Consider the following 15,420-nt stretch of genomic DNA (forward strand, 5'->3'; position numbering starts at 1 on the left):
TTATGTGCAAACTTGTAGATGGAGTTAGAGCAGAATCTGGCCACACAGTCATGAGTGTATAGGGAGTAGAGGGCTGAGGACGCAGTTTTGTGGGGCACCAATGTTGAGAATAATCGTGCTGGAGGTATTGCTGCCTATCCTCACTGATTGCGGTCTGTTGGTTAGAAAGTCAAGGATCCAGTTACAGAGGGAGGTGTTGAGTCCTAGGTCTTGAAGTTTGGTAACAAGCTTGCTTGGGATTATTGTATTGAAGGCAGAGCTGTAGTCAATAAACAATAATCTAACGTAGGTGTCTTTACCGTCGAGATGCTCCAGAGCTGAGTGTAGGGCCAGGGAGATGGCATCCGCTGTAGACCTGTTTCGGTGGTATGCAAATTGCAGTGGGTCCAGGTTGTCTGGGAGGCTGGAGTTGATGTGAGCCATGACCAACCTCTCGAAGCACTTCATGGTGGTGGATGTCAGAGCCACTGGTCGGTAGTCATTGAGGCATGTTACCTTGCTTTTCTTTGGTACCGGGATGATAGTGGTTTTCTTAAACCAGTGTTTGTTGCCCTGGAGAGCTGGTGCTGGGACATGTGCCGTTTGAGGTTCTGGGCAGTACCTTTGCCATTTCCACCCCCGGTACCCCAGAATACATGCCGTCTGGACCAGCACACTCACCCACCTCAGTACACCAGTGCCTCCACTTTTCACCACAGCCAGTATCTAAGCTGCATTCCCCTCTGCCTCCAGGTCAAGATCAAGATTCCTGATGTCCCCATTCTCTCCTTGTTCACTCTGCGTCTGTAGGAGCTTGTAGGCTTCCTTCGTGCATTTACAACCGATTTGTTCTCATCTCTCCACCCCTCAATAACCGACCTTTCATTATCAGCCCAACATCTGTTGTGTGCCTCTTTATTCTGCATCATTTTACTCTGGCCATCCACAGTGATGGCCTTTAGTTGCCCTGTCAGTGCACCCGAACTCCTCTCATTATCAGCCACTCAGTGTTCAGTTTGTTCTGTCTGTCTGATGTTGATTCCACTTTGCCCAGGCCGGATCGTGCCCTCCCACTGCCTGCTCTTACCATGGAAGAGTCTGTCTCCAGTAGCTATTCCAAACTGTCTGGAACGTTTTGCTCCGTAAGTGTCTCCCTGTGAGACCAGCTCCACGTGACTGACATTCTCCGCGGGCCGCAGTGCCTCCTTCCTCATGCTGGAACCACCTCAATGCCCCTCCATGGTTGCCCCTTAAATTAACAATCTTATTATCTGTCATTTGTTTGTAGAAGTTCCCTCCATTACCACCGAATTGTACTTCCACATCTCTGTAAGTTCCGAGCAAATGTTCCTCGATACCCCTCTCACTGCCCCGTGACCCCCCTGAATATGCACAGTGTAGAGGTAACTAAACACATCCTGCCCCGTCTGCTGGTTCATTCTCCTTGATCAGTGGCTCCACGGCTCTGAACCCCCCCACTGGATCCAGTCACACTGAATTCCCAGCACTGCAGTTTTCAGCCGGAATGTTTCTTCTCAAGATCCCAGACCCCACAAACTATCCCACACACCCAGTGTGTTTTTGCCTCTTCCCTGTGACCCCCGGGCCTTCAGTGGGGAACCAGCGGGCGGTGGTGTCGCCATGCCCACTGCCCCTGGTGGGAGGGGCTGTTGGAATGGCACGGGCAAGTAACCGCAGCCACTGTGCCGGTGGTGGAGGGAGGGGGGAGGGGGTGTGTCGGGTGGAGGGAGGGGGTGTGTCGGGTGGAGGGAGGGGGTGTTTCGGGGGTGGAGGGTGTCGGGTGGAGGGAGGGGGTGTGTCGGGTGGAGGGGGTGTGATGGAGGGAGGGGGTGTTTTGGGGGTGGAGGGTGCTGAATGAGCCACTGCTGAGAGTGGGAGCTGCACTCAGCCAGACGGTGCAGAGCATCCTTCACACTCCGGAGTTGTTCCTGGTCAGTGATGAGCCCTGGGGTGTCAGAGGTGAGTCACTCGCCATGCTGCCTGTGTGGCTGGTCCGGCTGATGTTCTGGTTGATGGTGACCGCTGTGTGTTGATGGGGGATGCTGGGTGAATGCAGTTCCAGCAACAAGGCCACACCACCCAGGACAGCAGCCGCTCACTCTGCAATCTCTCCCCCGCTCTCCCCACCACCGGCGCATAGTGGCCGCAGTGTGCACCGTCTCACTCAGGCTACTCCAACAGCCCCTCCCACACCAACGCAGACCAGGGGGATATCACCACCTGCAGAGTTCCCTCCATTTCAAACCACCTGACTTGGAAATACATCGCTGTTCCTTCACCGGGTCTAAACCCTGCGACCCCCTCCCCAATAGCACCGTGGGAGCCCCTTCCCCACATGGTCTGTGGCGGTTCACCCTCTCTCCTTGTGGGGCAGTTAGGAATGGGCAATGCTGGCCTGGCCTGTGGTGCCCAGATCCTGACAAAGAACAAACAAAAACAACTTCCCAGCCCATTCCTGAGTGTATCTGGGTCTGGCTCAGTGGCCACCTGACAGCAGTGCGTTATCCAAGTGAGTACTGTGCCCAAAGCAGATGTGGAGCTGCAGCAGTGGCAGGGAGACAGGCTCTGCCTGTGGGGTCCAGGGCTCCTGAGAACTTCAGGGGAGACGAGGTGGGTGTCCAACATCAGAGGGTTGACTGAGGAAGCTGTGGGCGTTGTTCCTGGTAACCAGAGGAGATGGACTGAAGGTTGTGAACGCACAGCGCAGGAGGTGGGGGGGAGCGGTGAGTGGACATGAGAAGGCACAGAGGGAGACGGGGTACGTCGGTGCATAAATAAACGGTAAATCCACAGGATTCCCTGGGAAAGAGCAGTGTTGTTGGACTAACAGTAGACCTGTTCCAAAAACTGTGCAGGTCCCTCACTGGGGGACGGGTCCCACACACACTGACCCTCACTGGAGGACGGGTCCCCCACACGCTGACTCTCACTGGAGGACGGGTCCCCCACGCACTGACCCCCTCCCCCACGCACTGACCCCCTCCCCCACACGCTGACTCTCACTGGGGGACGGGTCCCCTACACGCTGACTCTCACTGGAGGACGGGTCCCCCACGCACTGACCCTCACTGGGGGACGGGTCCCCTACACGCTGACTCTCACTGGAGGACGGGTCCCCCACGCACTGACCCTCACTGGAGGACGGGTCCCCCACGCACTGACCCTCACTGGGGGACGGGTCCCCCACGCACTGACCCTCACTGGGGGACGGGTCCCCCACGCACTGACCCTCACTGGGGGACGGGTCCCCCACGCACTGACCCTCACTGGGGGACGGGTCCCCCACGCACTGACCCTCACTGGGGGACGGGTCCCAAGCACACAGACCCTGAGTCTGGTGGGGGCGCTCTGCTTGCCCACTCCCTCAGCTTGTCCTGTCCCCGTGTCTGACCCCATCTCCGATCACTGTCCCTGGGGCAGAGTCGTGACCCTGTCTGACCCAGTCTCCGGCCACTGTCCCTGTCGCTGGGGCAGGCAGAGTCGGACCGGTCTGTCAGGTCCGCACACCCTGGGCCAGAGTCGTGAGACTCGGTCACTGCGGTTATTCAGACCAGAGAGGACAGATTCTGGGGTGTGGAGGGGGTGGTGACTGTGGTGTCAATGCAGGAGGGTGATGCTCAGGATAAAGGTCGGTTGTGGTCCCACCAACTGGGGGCTGGGACACGCTGTGGGAATGCCCCTAGCTTCCATTGCTGGTTGTCTGACACTTTCACCCGAGCACTGATGGTGCATCTGGATCCCGGTTCATCTCGGCTCAGGGCTTGGAGACAGCACTGCAGCTCGGTGACTCTGGACCCAGGATGTGGACCCGAGCTCGGCGCAAGAGCAAATCTTTTCATTTTCATGTGTGAAACAGGAAAAAGCAATGAACTATTCTACAGAGTGGGGGCAGCTTGTGCAGAGATGGTCAACTGAGAGTTCCTTCACAAGCTGTGCTACAGCCAGTGCTACACACAGCAGCTAAGAGCAGTGAACACACCATGCAGGAAGGTAAGCTGTAAACACTGTACAGTGGACCTGTACATGTGTTGTACACTGAGAGCTGTACACTGCACCCTGTACACTCGGTCTGTGTGTACACTGGATGTACACAACATCTATGCAGTGTGCTCTGGACCTTGCAGCATAATGTAGTTTCCATTGGCAGGTGAGTTGTGTCTGTCTGTTAGAGCACCAGGTCCCCAGTAGGAAGGAATGACGGTGAACACATCCAGTCTTGGCCGGCAAATGTTCAGAAAAGCCCCCCAACCCAGTGAGGTTGTTGTCACCTGAGAGTTGCTGGGTTTCATCCCCAGCCTGGGTGCCCCTGCAGTGCTGACACCAGAGAGAGCCCAGCTTCACAGAGCTGCTGCCTGGGGTTTGTCATCCTCAGCTCCCCCACTATCTCCCTGAACTCCCGGCTCACAGTCACAGAGAGAGGAATCAACTTGCTGCTCCAGTGTCGGCTTAAGTGCAGTCCCCAGGGTGGGTGTCCCACCACACCGAGCAGGGTATCCCCTCAGGCTGGGATCTGCACCGTCTCCCTGACAGCTCTGGGGTGAATGGCATGTACGGCAGGCACCGTAGTGTAGCAGCGTAACGCTGCACAGCGCCAGCGACCCGGGTTCAATTCCCACCATGTCTGCGTGGGTCTCCTCCGGGTGCTCCGGTTTCCTCCCACATTCCAAAGACGTACAGGTTAGGAAGTTGTGGGCGTGCTATGTTGGTGCTAGAAACGTGGTGACACTTGTGGGCTGCCCCCCAGAACACTACGCAAAAGATGCATTTCACTGTGTGTTTCAATGTACATGTGACTAATAAAGATCTTATCAAGATCTTATTTTATGTTGGCCTTCACTGTGAAGGGGTTGGAATTTGCAAAAGGGAGGTTGTGTTTCAGATGCACAGGGTGTTGGTGAGGCCCCAAGTGGAGATCTGGTCACCTTGCCTATAATAGTATCATTGGGGCAGCCCAAAGGGGACCCATCAGGTAACTCCTGGGATGAGAGGGTTGTCCTGTCAGTCTCGGTCTGTATTCCTCGCAAGAATTAGGGTGACCTTATTCAAACATACAAGATCTCATGACTTCCATTGGGGAGGAGGTACAGGAGCCTGAAGACCTACACTCAACGATTCAGGGACAGCTTCTTCCCCTCCCCATCAGATCCATGAACCCATGAACACACCTCACTATTTCTTTACTTGCACTATTTATTGGTAACTCAGTAATTTTTGTGTCTTGCACTGTACTGATGCCACAAAACAGCAAATTCCACAATGTGTGTCGGTGATGATAAACCTGATTCTGATCCTGGGGGGCTTTCATGGTAGACGTTGGGATGTTTCCACTAGTGGGAGAGTCACAAACGGGGAAAGAACACAGGATAAGAGGTCAGTTGTTTAAAACTGAGGAGTGTAGAAATTCCTCTGAGGGTGGGGAATTCTCGGCACCTGAGGGTGCAGGATCAGGAGGTGTATTTAAAGTGGAGGTGGATGAATAACTGACAGATCGAGGGATAGAGGTTTACGAGGAACTGACACAGGAGAGTTTGAGGCCAGCATAGATCAGCCATGGTCGTACAGAATGGTGGGTCAGGTTTGAGGGACCGAGTGGCCTTCTGCTCCTGTTTCCTTGTTTCCTTGTGTCCTTGTGCCGAACCTGGAGCCTGTCCGTGTACGGCCTCCACCCAGAATCAGGGGATGTCCTGGGGGTCTGACGGTGGCCACAGGAACAGGGAGGCCAAGCTCAGCGTCTGCTCGGACCACCAATGACCAGAGACTGAGGGTGGCTGTCACCAGCCCTTGGGATCTGTTGGGCTGTGCTGCTCATAGGGCTGGAGTGCAGCAGATTGGGAGCAGGCACTGTGGCAGCTGGAGGCATTCAGTGTCGCAGCCACAGGAAGACTGCCTGCTCCACCAGGGCCACATGTCACAGGAGAAATCAGGAGGGCAAAGAGAGAACAAGGTTGCTCTGGCAGACAGGGTGAAGGAGAATCCCAAGGGTTTCTATGGCTATATTAGGAGCAAAAGGATAGTCAGGGACAGAATTGATTCTGTTGAAGATCAGTGTGGTCATCTATGTATGGAGCCGAAAGAGATGGGGGAGATCTTAAATGAATTTTTTGCATCTGTGTTTCCTCTGGAGACAGACACAGACAAAACTGAGGCAAATGAGTAGTGAGGTCATGGACTGTATCCAGATTACAGAAGAGGAGGTGCCGGCTGTCTTGAGGTGAATGAAGATGGATAAATCCCCAGGGCTGACGAGGTGTCCCCTCAGACCTTGTGGGTGGCTAGTGCAGAAATTGCAGGGGCCCTGGCAGAGATATTTAAAATGTCCTTAGCCACGGGTGAGGTGGCGGAGGGCTGGAGGATAGCTGATGTTGTTCCATTGTTTAAGAAAGCCTCTAAGAATAAGCAGAGAAATTATAGGCCAGTGAGCCTGACGTCAGTTGTGGGTAAATTATTGGAAGGTGTTCTGAGGGACAGGATATATAAGTATTTGGATAGACAAGGCCTGATTAGGGATAGTCAACATGGCTTTGTGTGTGGCAGGTCACGTCTAACCAATCTAAGAGAGTTTCTCGAGGAGGTTACCAGGAAGGTTGATGAAGGAAAGGCAGGTGGATGTTGTCTACATAGACTTTCGCAAGGCCTTTGACAAACTCCCGCATGGGAGGCTGGTCCAGAAGGTTAAGTCGCTTGGTATTCAGGATGGTAGTCAATTGGATTCAACATTGGCTTAGCGGGAGAAGCCAGACAGTGGTAGTAGATGGTTGTCTCTCTGACTGGAGGTCTGTGACCGGTGGTGTGCCGCAGGGATCGGTGCTGGGTCTGTTGTCGTTTATCATCTATATTAATGATTTAGATGATAATGTGCTAAACTGGATCAGCAAATTTGTGGATGACACCAAGATTGGGGGTGTAGTGGACAGCGAGGAAGGCTATCAAAGCTTGCAGTGTGATCTTGACCAGCTAGGAAAATGGGCTGAAAAATGGCAGTTGGATTTTAATGCAGACACATGTGAGGTGATGCACTTTGGGAGGACCAACCAGGGTAAGACTTACACAGTGAATGGCAGGGCTCTGAGGTGTGCAGTAGAACAAAGGGACCTGGGAATACAGGTCCATAGTTCCTTGAAAGTGGCGTCACAGGTAGATAGGGTCGTAAAGAGAGCTTTTGGCACTTTGGTCTTCATCAATCAGGGTACTGAGTACAGGGGTTGGGTGTTATGTTGAAGGTATACAAGACATTGGTGAGGCTGAATTTAGAGTATTGTGTGCAGTTCTGGTCATCTACCTACAGGAAAGATATCAATAAGCTTGGAAGAGTGCAGAGAAACTTGCGCTGATGTTGCCTGGACTTGAGTTATAGGGAAAGGTTGAATAGGTTAGGACGTTATTCTCTGGAGCGCAGGAGAATGAGGGGAGATCTATAAGATACAAAATTATGAGGGGTATAGCTAGGGTGAATGCATGCAGGCTTTTTCCCCTCAGGTTGGGTGAGACTAGAACTAGAGGTCATAGGTTTAGGGTGAAAGGTGAAATATTTAAGGGGAATCTGAGGGGGAGCTTCCTCACTCAGAGGGTGGTGTGAGTGTGGAATGAGCTGCCAGCGGAAGTGGTGGATGAGGGTTCAATTGTAATATTTAAGAGAGGTTTGGATAGGTACATGGATGGGAGGGGTTTGGAGGGATATGGTCCGGGTGCAGGTAGATGGGACTAGGCAGAAGACCAGGCTGGCATGGACTAGATGGGCTGAAGGTCCTGTTTCTGTGCTGTAGTGCTCTGTGACTCTGTGGAGAACCCTACGCTGATATTGCTGGTGTTTTCACAAAATAGGAGCCTGCAGAGTCTGTGCTGGATCCATGTGATGATCCTTGGTCCTACTCCCATCTCTTGGAAACGGGAACAGGGTAGTTGGAGTTAAGGTCAGCCCTGGCTCCGTTACATCACCGTGTTTCTTGCCTCTCCCCATCCCACCCACAGTCCGAACCTTGCCCTTCCTTGAGTGGGCCCACTTCTCGGTGCTGCCTGAGGTTGTTGCTGCGAGGGATGTGACCGGAACGGAGCTTGCGGGGTGCAAGTGGTGGTCAGCCGGTGCCTAATTAGTGCGGCTCCCTCTCCGTGCAGACACTCTCCCTGCAGAGTCAGAGATTGCCGCTGTCAGCCAGGTGAGTGGGCATCTGCTGCCCTCTATTTCTGGTCTGCACTAATGGCTCCAGTCTGTCTCTGCTCATGGAGAGTCACTTCCTCGACCAGCGGGGCACTGCCCTACTTACTGATGCCAGCTCTGCTTCAGGTCCCAGGCGTCACTCCAAGCATGTTTACAAGGTGTGTGATACAATTTGCAGCACTTTGCTTCCTTCTCTGCTGCAGAGATACACCCAGCCTGCTCCAGGGCGATGGCCGTCTGGAGGGCACCATCCTGGTTAGTGCCTGTGAGCCTCGTGCTGATTCACACAGCACCCAGAGCAGCCAGCCTCAACAACATCCTCCCTAAAGGGGAATCAGACTACCTTCTGCCAGACTACCGTGGGAAAGGCTGCATCGATGACAACGGGTTTGTCTTTGAGGTGGGTGAGACATTCTACCCCACCGCAAGGTCCTGTCCCTGTGTCTGCACTGCTGTGGGTCCCGTGTGTCATAAGCCCCGCTGTCCCAGACTCCCCCCTCGCTGTATCCGGGTCAGTTACCACTTCTGTTGCCCACGTTGTCTGGAGACCAGGAATTCGTGTCAATACGGAGGCAGGACCTATGGGCTCTACCAGGAGTTCTGGGTAAGCACACTTGCCACTTTGTTCTCCTTTAACTTGGTAAATTGGTTTATTGTTGTCACTTGTACCTCGGTACAGTGAAAACTTGTCTCGCATAGTGTTCGTACAGATCAATTCATCACACAGTGCATTGAGGTAGTACAGGGTAAAACAATAACAGAATGCAGAATAAAGTGTCACAGCTACAGAGAAAGTGCAGTGCAGGCAGACAACAAGGTGCAAGGTCATAACGAGGTAGATTGTGAAGTCAAGAGTCCATCTTTTCGCAGTGGGAAACTGTTCAGTAGTCTCATAACAGCGGGATAGAAGCTGTCCTTGAGCCTGGTAGTACGTGCTTTCAGGCTTTAGTATCTTCTGCCTGATGGGAGGGGGGAGAAGAGAGAATGTCCGGGGTGTGTGGGGACAGATTTATGCTGGCTGCTTTTCAGTGATCCTTTTTGTTTGTGAATTGCCCTTGTTCTTTAAGCACCAGCTCTGCTAAATTGGTAGGTTTCCAACTGAGTTAGAATGTTGTGGCTTGAAACAGTTTGGAATGGCACAGTTCACAGGTGAGGTGCAGATAAACAGACTGAAGAGCAAGCACAGAATCGGAAGTGGTATTACCTCATTCAAGATCAGCATTTGTTGAATTTGCACCTGAGAATGTAATTAATTCTGGGGCAAATAATATTTTTAAGGTTGAGAAGGAAGTGTAATGTGTATGTGATATGAATTTGCAAGGAGCTTAGAGAGGGAGAATGGGGTGATTAGTCACACAAGGACTGTTCGCAGTGAGTTTGGCATTAAGTGTGAGTGAGCTGTGGGTTAAAGTATTTTGTTTACCTTGGGTGTTAGTGCTGTGATTGCAGCTATTTTGTCTGTTACAACAAAACCCAACTGATCAAAGTGTGAGAGAAGTAAAATTCTGGGCAACTAAGAGGTGGGAGCATGTGTTCTATCTGTGTGGCACCTACAGCAGCCAACACAAAGACAACACAAGCTGTACACTACCAGGCAGGAGTCAATCATTCCCAAAAGCTGTGGGGAAGAGAAATAACATTAACAGTAAGTGAAAGGCAATGGCTGAATCAGATTAATTCTGCCCTTTGAAATACATCCACTAAAGGGTAAATAAAATTCTGTGGGATGGCAGGGAGGGTTGAGAACGTTGCACTACAGTCAGGTGTTTATCATCCTTCACCATTGCTGGGTCTAGTTCCTGGAGCTCCCTCCAACACCTTCACTGCAGCGGGTCACCCCTACCTTCTCAGGGGCACCTAGAGCTGGGAAATAAGTAAAATAAACCTCAGGACGAGGATAGAAATTTAGAGGTCAAAGGTAAATCCAAAACTGATGTGGAAGAGAAGATCTGATGAAGATTTGGAAGAAGCTGCCATGGTCTGCAGCTGCCAGTTGCCAAAAAGTTAAATGCAGCTAGATTCTGGGATAGAATTCTCTGGCCAAGTTAACGTGGTACAGTCCACTCAGTGTTACCGTCTCGCAACCAAAGAAGGACGTCTTAAAGTTGATCAGACCTAGTACCTCTAATTAGGTCACATCTGAAATTGACCCTTACCTGACAGAATGTGTATGTTCCTGTCTGACTCTGGGCTTGCATTTCAGGATCAAGTGCAGTTCAGATGCATCAGATGTTGGCAGCGTTCCAAGAGGTGGCTTCACTGCAGTGATCACATAAACAAGTTTCGTATTGCAGTGACAGTGAAGATTAGGGATTATTTCATAGGATTTAAAGGTTTTCAGTATATCAGAAGGAGCTGATTGGATGAAGAGAAATGCTCCTTCATGCTGGGACCAGAATGTCCAACCCCAGGGGGTGAAGTTAGGGAGCCAACCTTACACTGACAGCAGAACTTTTTCACAAAGTGAAGTAAACACGAGCTGAATTAATCATTTCAACCCCAAGACAAGTAGATTCTGTCAACAAAAGAGATCACTGACTGAATGTGGGTCCATGGAGTTAGGTTACAGATGAACTCTGACCTCACTGAAAGTAGAACAAGCTCAAGGGGATGAATACACACCTTACATCACAGGTTTTTTTTGGACCAACCAATAGGTTTACAACACTTGCCACGGTAGATGGATGGAAGTCACGTGGAGGTGCAGAGCCAAGCAATTCAGGGGCAGTGCAGGGAGTATGTCACATGGTGGTGTGGAAACTGGGGGCTCACTCCTCCAACACAGCTCACGGGTGTGAGGGGGTCAGTAGGGCATTCGAGATTAAGGTAGATTTTTCTAAAAGCAAAATACTGCAGATGCTGGAACTACAAAGGGAAAAAAAATTTAAAATGCTGGAAATGCTGAAGAGGTCAGGCAGGATCTGTGGGGAGAGACACAGGTTAACGTTTCAGGTCAATGGTCCTTCATTCTATGTTTGTTTGGCGGGAGTGTCAAGGAACAAAGATAAGAAAATAGGAAGGGATTAGCCTTGAATCGTGGAATTTTCTTGAATCACTGAACTCGTTCAGTTCCTACTGTTATCTGAAGCTATGTGCATGACGTGACCTGATTGGAGTATGACAGGTCTGACCAGTAACTTTAAAATACTTTCAGTATAAGGACTGTTGACTTGGCCTCGGAGTCCCTGCTACAACATTGGCTGCTGATCAACACAACTCCTTGAACTGGGCAAGGTTTCTCACTCTGTCCAAGTGCCACACTGAGACAGACCTTTGTTCAGATTGTTGTGTGCTGAGCTTCAGGGCTGCCTGGCAACTGAACAACAATCACTGTTTGTTGTAAGGTTATATCAGACCATCCTGCTAAACAAGAATTTCTTCTTGCCCATGGGATGGTGCTGAACCCAGGGTTTTGTTGATTGCCGAGGCGGCCAAATGCTGGAAATGTCTGTAAACTTTGAATAAAATCATCTTTTGGAAGCTTTGTTACTGCTCACTAGTTTGCTGGCTGTTTTACAAATTAGAAGCTGAGAAGCTCGTTTAGAGCTTTTGGTTTAATTGATCATCAGTCCTGATCTATAAATGTTTTTCTGCAGCCATCTGCCTGTGAGAGGTGTCGGTGTGAAGCTGACCGAGAGGTGTACTGTCTGACCGCAGAATGTGCTCCTGTCCACTGTGTCAACCCTTCGTATGAACCCAACCAGTGCTGTCCTGTCTGCAGGCAGGGTAAGTGGTGATTCTGAGTGCAGAATCAAAGGCTCTCTCGCAGAAAGGACTCAATATTTCCCAGGCTCCCTACAACTGAAATCACAGCCGCTCCCCCCATGGCCCCGAGACGGCAGATTCCAGCAGCTCCCGCTGAACCAACAGATTCCAGGCCCAAACTCCCAGCTCTGTTTTCAAATCCTTCCTTGTCTTGGCTCATCCAGTCCCCCACCCCTTCCCCCTGCATCACCCTCCCACCCCCATCTCCCACCCCCATCACCCTCCTCCACTCCTCTGCCCCACCTCCACCCCATCCCCTACCCCCACCCCCATCACCCTGCTCCCCCACATGACCCTGTCCCCCGTCCCCCACCCCCCCACCCGCCATCACCCTGTCCCATCCCTTTAAAGTCAACCCCTTCACTCCCAGAATCAGTGGAGAAAATTTCTCTGCATTGTCCGAAGGCAGGCGTATCCTTCCTTAAATCACCCCAAAGACACGTGTGGTTGTATAAGTGTGGTCTCACCACTGGCTCTTGGAGCTGCAGTAAGACTGCCCCACTTCTGCACGTCTTCAATCTTTCAACATTCCATTTGTCTTTGTAACTACTTGCTTGCTAACGTTGAGGACATTTAGAGCTCTCAGAACACCTGCATTCGATACACACTATTTAAATAATATTCAGCTTCTGACATGTTTTCTGTCCACTGTCCTGTCTATATCCTTTCACAGACTCTTCTGTCCTCCTGACAGCTTATCAAATGCATTTTAGAAATCTTATACACCATATCCACCTGGTTCCCCCTTATCCACCCAACTAGTTTGATCCTCGAAAAGTGCTGAAAAATTTGTCAAATACAATTTCCCTTTTCAAAAATTCGTTTTGACACCTAATTTTCTCATCTGCTGAGATCTCTCCAGAATCTAAGGAAATCTTTAAAGACACAACTATTGCATTCACCTACGCCTTCCTTAGCCTCTCGTTAGTGACACATGGATCACCTTTCTCAGAGATTCGTTATTCCTCAGTGGTTTTGTTGAGAATTAGTTATCTAGTAAATATTAGTCTCTCCTTGTATGTCATCACATACTTTAGTCTAACTTCCCAGTCCACTTCAGGTAGCTTCATGGATGTGTAATTGCTGTTTTTATCTCATTAGTGCTGCAGTTTTAGACCTCGGTTTGTCACTCAGGCTGAATATGGCATTCAATCATCTCTGATTACTCTTCCCTCGAGGATCCTTTACTATGATATTACTGATGAATCCTGTCTCCTCACACATGACCAAATCTACAATAGCTTGTTCTCAAGACATATTGTTATAGGAAAGTGCCGCAATGAACTTGCCCTCAAGCCTACTTTTGCCAAATTTGATTGGCCCAATTGATGTGAAGATTCAGAGATTATTGCATTACTTTTGCTGCAAGCTGCCTTTATTTCTTGATTCTGTGTCCAATTCTGACCTCTTGATCATCAGGTGTCACTCCCTCGCTTACTTCTTCGATGAGGCTTCAAACTATCTCTTCATATGGCTTTGGGTTGAATTTTATCTGATTTCACTCCTCTGAAGCACCACATTTAAGTTTTGTCATGTTTTTGAATAACCAGCAGAATTCTCAAAGTGTTGCTAATTGGATGCTGGATAACACACAGAACTATCTGTAGAGTGCTGAATGTGACACTTGCAGGAATTGATGTGCCAATTGTAAGGATTATTTTTCTTTGTGGACTTTTCTTCCATTGTCTTTGCTCTCCTACTGCTAGAGAGAAACTTGGGCTCGTGCCAACCTGCATGTTGTGACTCACCTGTCTAGAAGTTTCTATGAGAATACATTTGGCTTCTGGCCTGTGTTCTTCCTGTAATGATTATCCTAAGTTAAATGGTGCCGGGGAACTTCTGCTTGGCTTGGATGTGCAACTTTGCAAATGGGTCAGGTAGCTGCAGGTCAGCACACGGGTGGAGACCGTATCAGGCTCCTGCTCTTCCTGCTGCCGATATTCCATGTGTGGGTGTGTGACTCCTCTTTGACAGAGGTGTTGTGTAGATCCAGAGCATAAGATGGTGGCTCTCCTTTGTACACCATTGTCATCTCAAAGAAATTACTTGTACATTGTGCGCTTGTTGTGTGTCTCAGAGACAAAAACGTTACGTGCGGCTGATGGTAGGAGCAGAGGGAAACTTAAATTTCCTAAATCTGGCAGCCAGGCTGTTCTATCTGTGGTGTCACAATGTGGCACTCTGTAAAACCCAGAGGCAAGGAAATAAAATGGATTAATTAGACTTTTCACCCCTTCTTCCCCCAGCCCAGTTTGAGATCCCCTCTCTACTATGTCTCATAACACGGTTTAATTAGTCCTCCTGCAGCTATTGATACAGGGAGATAATGCCTTGGTGTGGGGTTTCAATTGAAGGTAGTGTTTTGCAATGGTGTACTTCCCCATGGTGTCTCAACTTTTCACTGTTAGGGACACATGAAATAGAGGTGGATATCCCAGTTTAAAGTGCTGCTTTATGGTTTAAATTATAGCTCAAATTACATAAACTTCTCTTGAGCTCAGAAGGTTGAAGGATTGTTTAAGCTTACAATTCCTTGATTTACAAAAGCAATGCATTCCTGAAAAAACATTTCATTGAGTGAGTTTTGTAAATCAAAAATGAGAATTAGAATTTTGATAGACCGTACTCCTGTGCACAAGGAATAGTGTGCTAATTGTTATAGCTTTGTAAATCCAAGACACCTACCCAAAGTAATCACTTCTGTTAGAGCACAAATTTTTTTAAATCAAGGAAATACCTGTTTAATGATTTGATAAGGTTGACAAAGAAAACTATTCTCTCTGAGAGAATCCTGAACAAGGGAGTGTCTTGAGATTAGAGCTCGACTGTGCAGGAAGGAAATTGAGAAGCAGTCCTTCACAAGTCTAGAAATCTCTCCCAAAAAGCTATGGTGGCTGGGATCAATCATGTTTTCAAGACTGAGGCTAGAACTTATGTTAGTGAAGGGTACCATGAGATAATGATGGATAAATGGAGATAGAATCCAGTTCTGATTGAATAACAAATTCTAGAGACAAAATATCTTCCTACTGTAGCACAATTTGAGCAAGGATCTTGCTGTGTGAGATACCTTTATTTACATAACAGAACTTCTATAACAGTCTGTTTTATCCCTGCAGGGCCCAACTGCTTTGCAGGAAACACTATTATCCCTGCTGGTGTGAAGGTGGAAATGGATGGAATCTCTGTTTGTTTCTGCCCATATAAGGATGGCTCCTGGGAACCTCAGCAACAGGCGATCTGCAGCCCCCGTGGCTGGAAGCAGTCTCATCATTATACCACTAATGAAGGCCGCCACTGACAACAGGAGCCAGGCAACAGGCTGACTGCCGCATCCTGTCACCAACTCTTGTCATGTTTGTCAGAGACCTGTCATCATTATTAACACGGAAAACCCAGGTCTGTCAGCAGCCCCCCCCCCCCCCCCCCCCCCCCCCCCCCCCAAATCATCAGTCTACAGGCAGCATGATCTCTCCACGGGAGGCTGCATGATGTGAGTG

At 49.8% G+C, this 15,420-nt stretch overlaps 1 protein-coding gene across 1 annotated transcript; it reads left to right on the top strand.

The window, feature by feature from the left end:
- Positions 1-8,331: 8,331 nt before the first annotated feature.
- On the top strand, positions 8,332-15,350 carry LOC127582990 (von Willebrand factor C domain-containing protein 2-like). Its single transcript, XM_052038665.1, has 3 exons — positions 8,332-8,555; positions 11,752-11,881; positions 15,040-15,350. The coding sequence occupies exons 1-3, from the start codon at positions 8,385-8,387 to the stop codon at positions 15,219-15,221; spliced, it is 483 nt and encodes a 160-aa protein (XP_051894625.1). The 5' UTR covers positions 8,332-8,384; the 3' UTR covers positions 15,222-15,350.
- The last annotated feature ends 70 nt before the right edge of the window (positions 15,351-15,420 follow it).

This window comes from Pristis pectinata, chromosome 25, assembly GCF_009764475.1.
Source record: "Pristis pectinata isolate sPriPec2 chromosome 25, sPriPec2.1.pri, whole genome shotgun sequence".
In the NCBI taxonomy this organism is placed as follows: Eukaryota; Metazoa; Chordata; class Chondrichthyes; order Rhinopristiformes; family Pristidae; genus Pristis; species Pristis pectinata.

Bases quoted from the DNA above. Each gene is read 5' to 3' on its own strand.
- LOC127582990 (XM_052038665.1), top strand. From the start codon at position 8,385: ATGGCCGTCTGGAGGGCACCATCCTGGTTAGTGCCTGTGAGCCTCGTG. The intron at 8,556-11,751 runs GTGGGTGAGACA...GTTTTTCTGCAG, and splicing joins ACAACGGGTTTGTCTTTGAG to CCATCTGCCTGTGAGAGGTG. The intron at 11,882-15,039 runs GTAAGTGGTGAT...TTATCCCTGCAG, and splicing joins CTGTCCTGTCTGCAGGCAGG to GGCCCAACTGCTTTGCAGGA.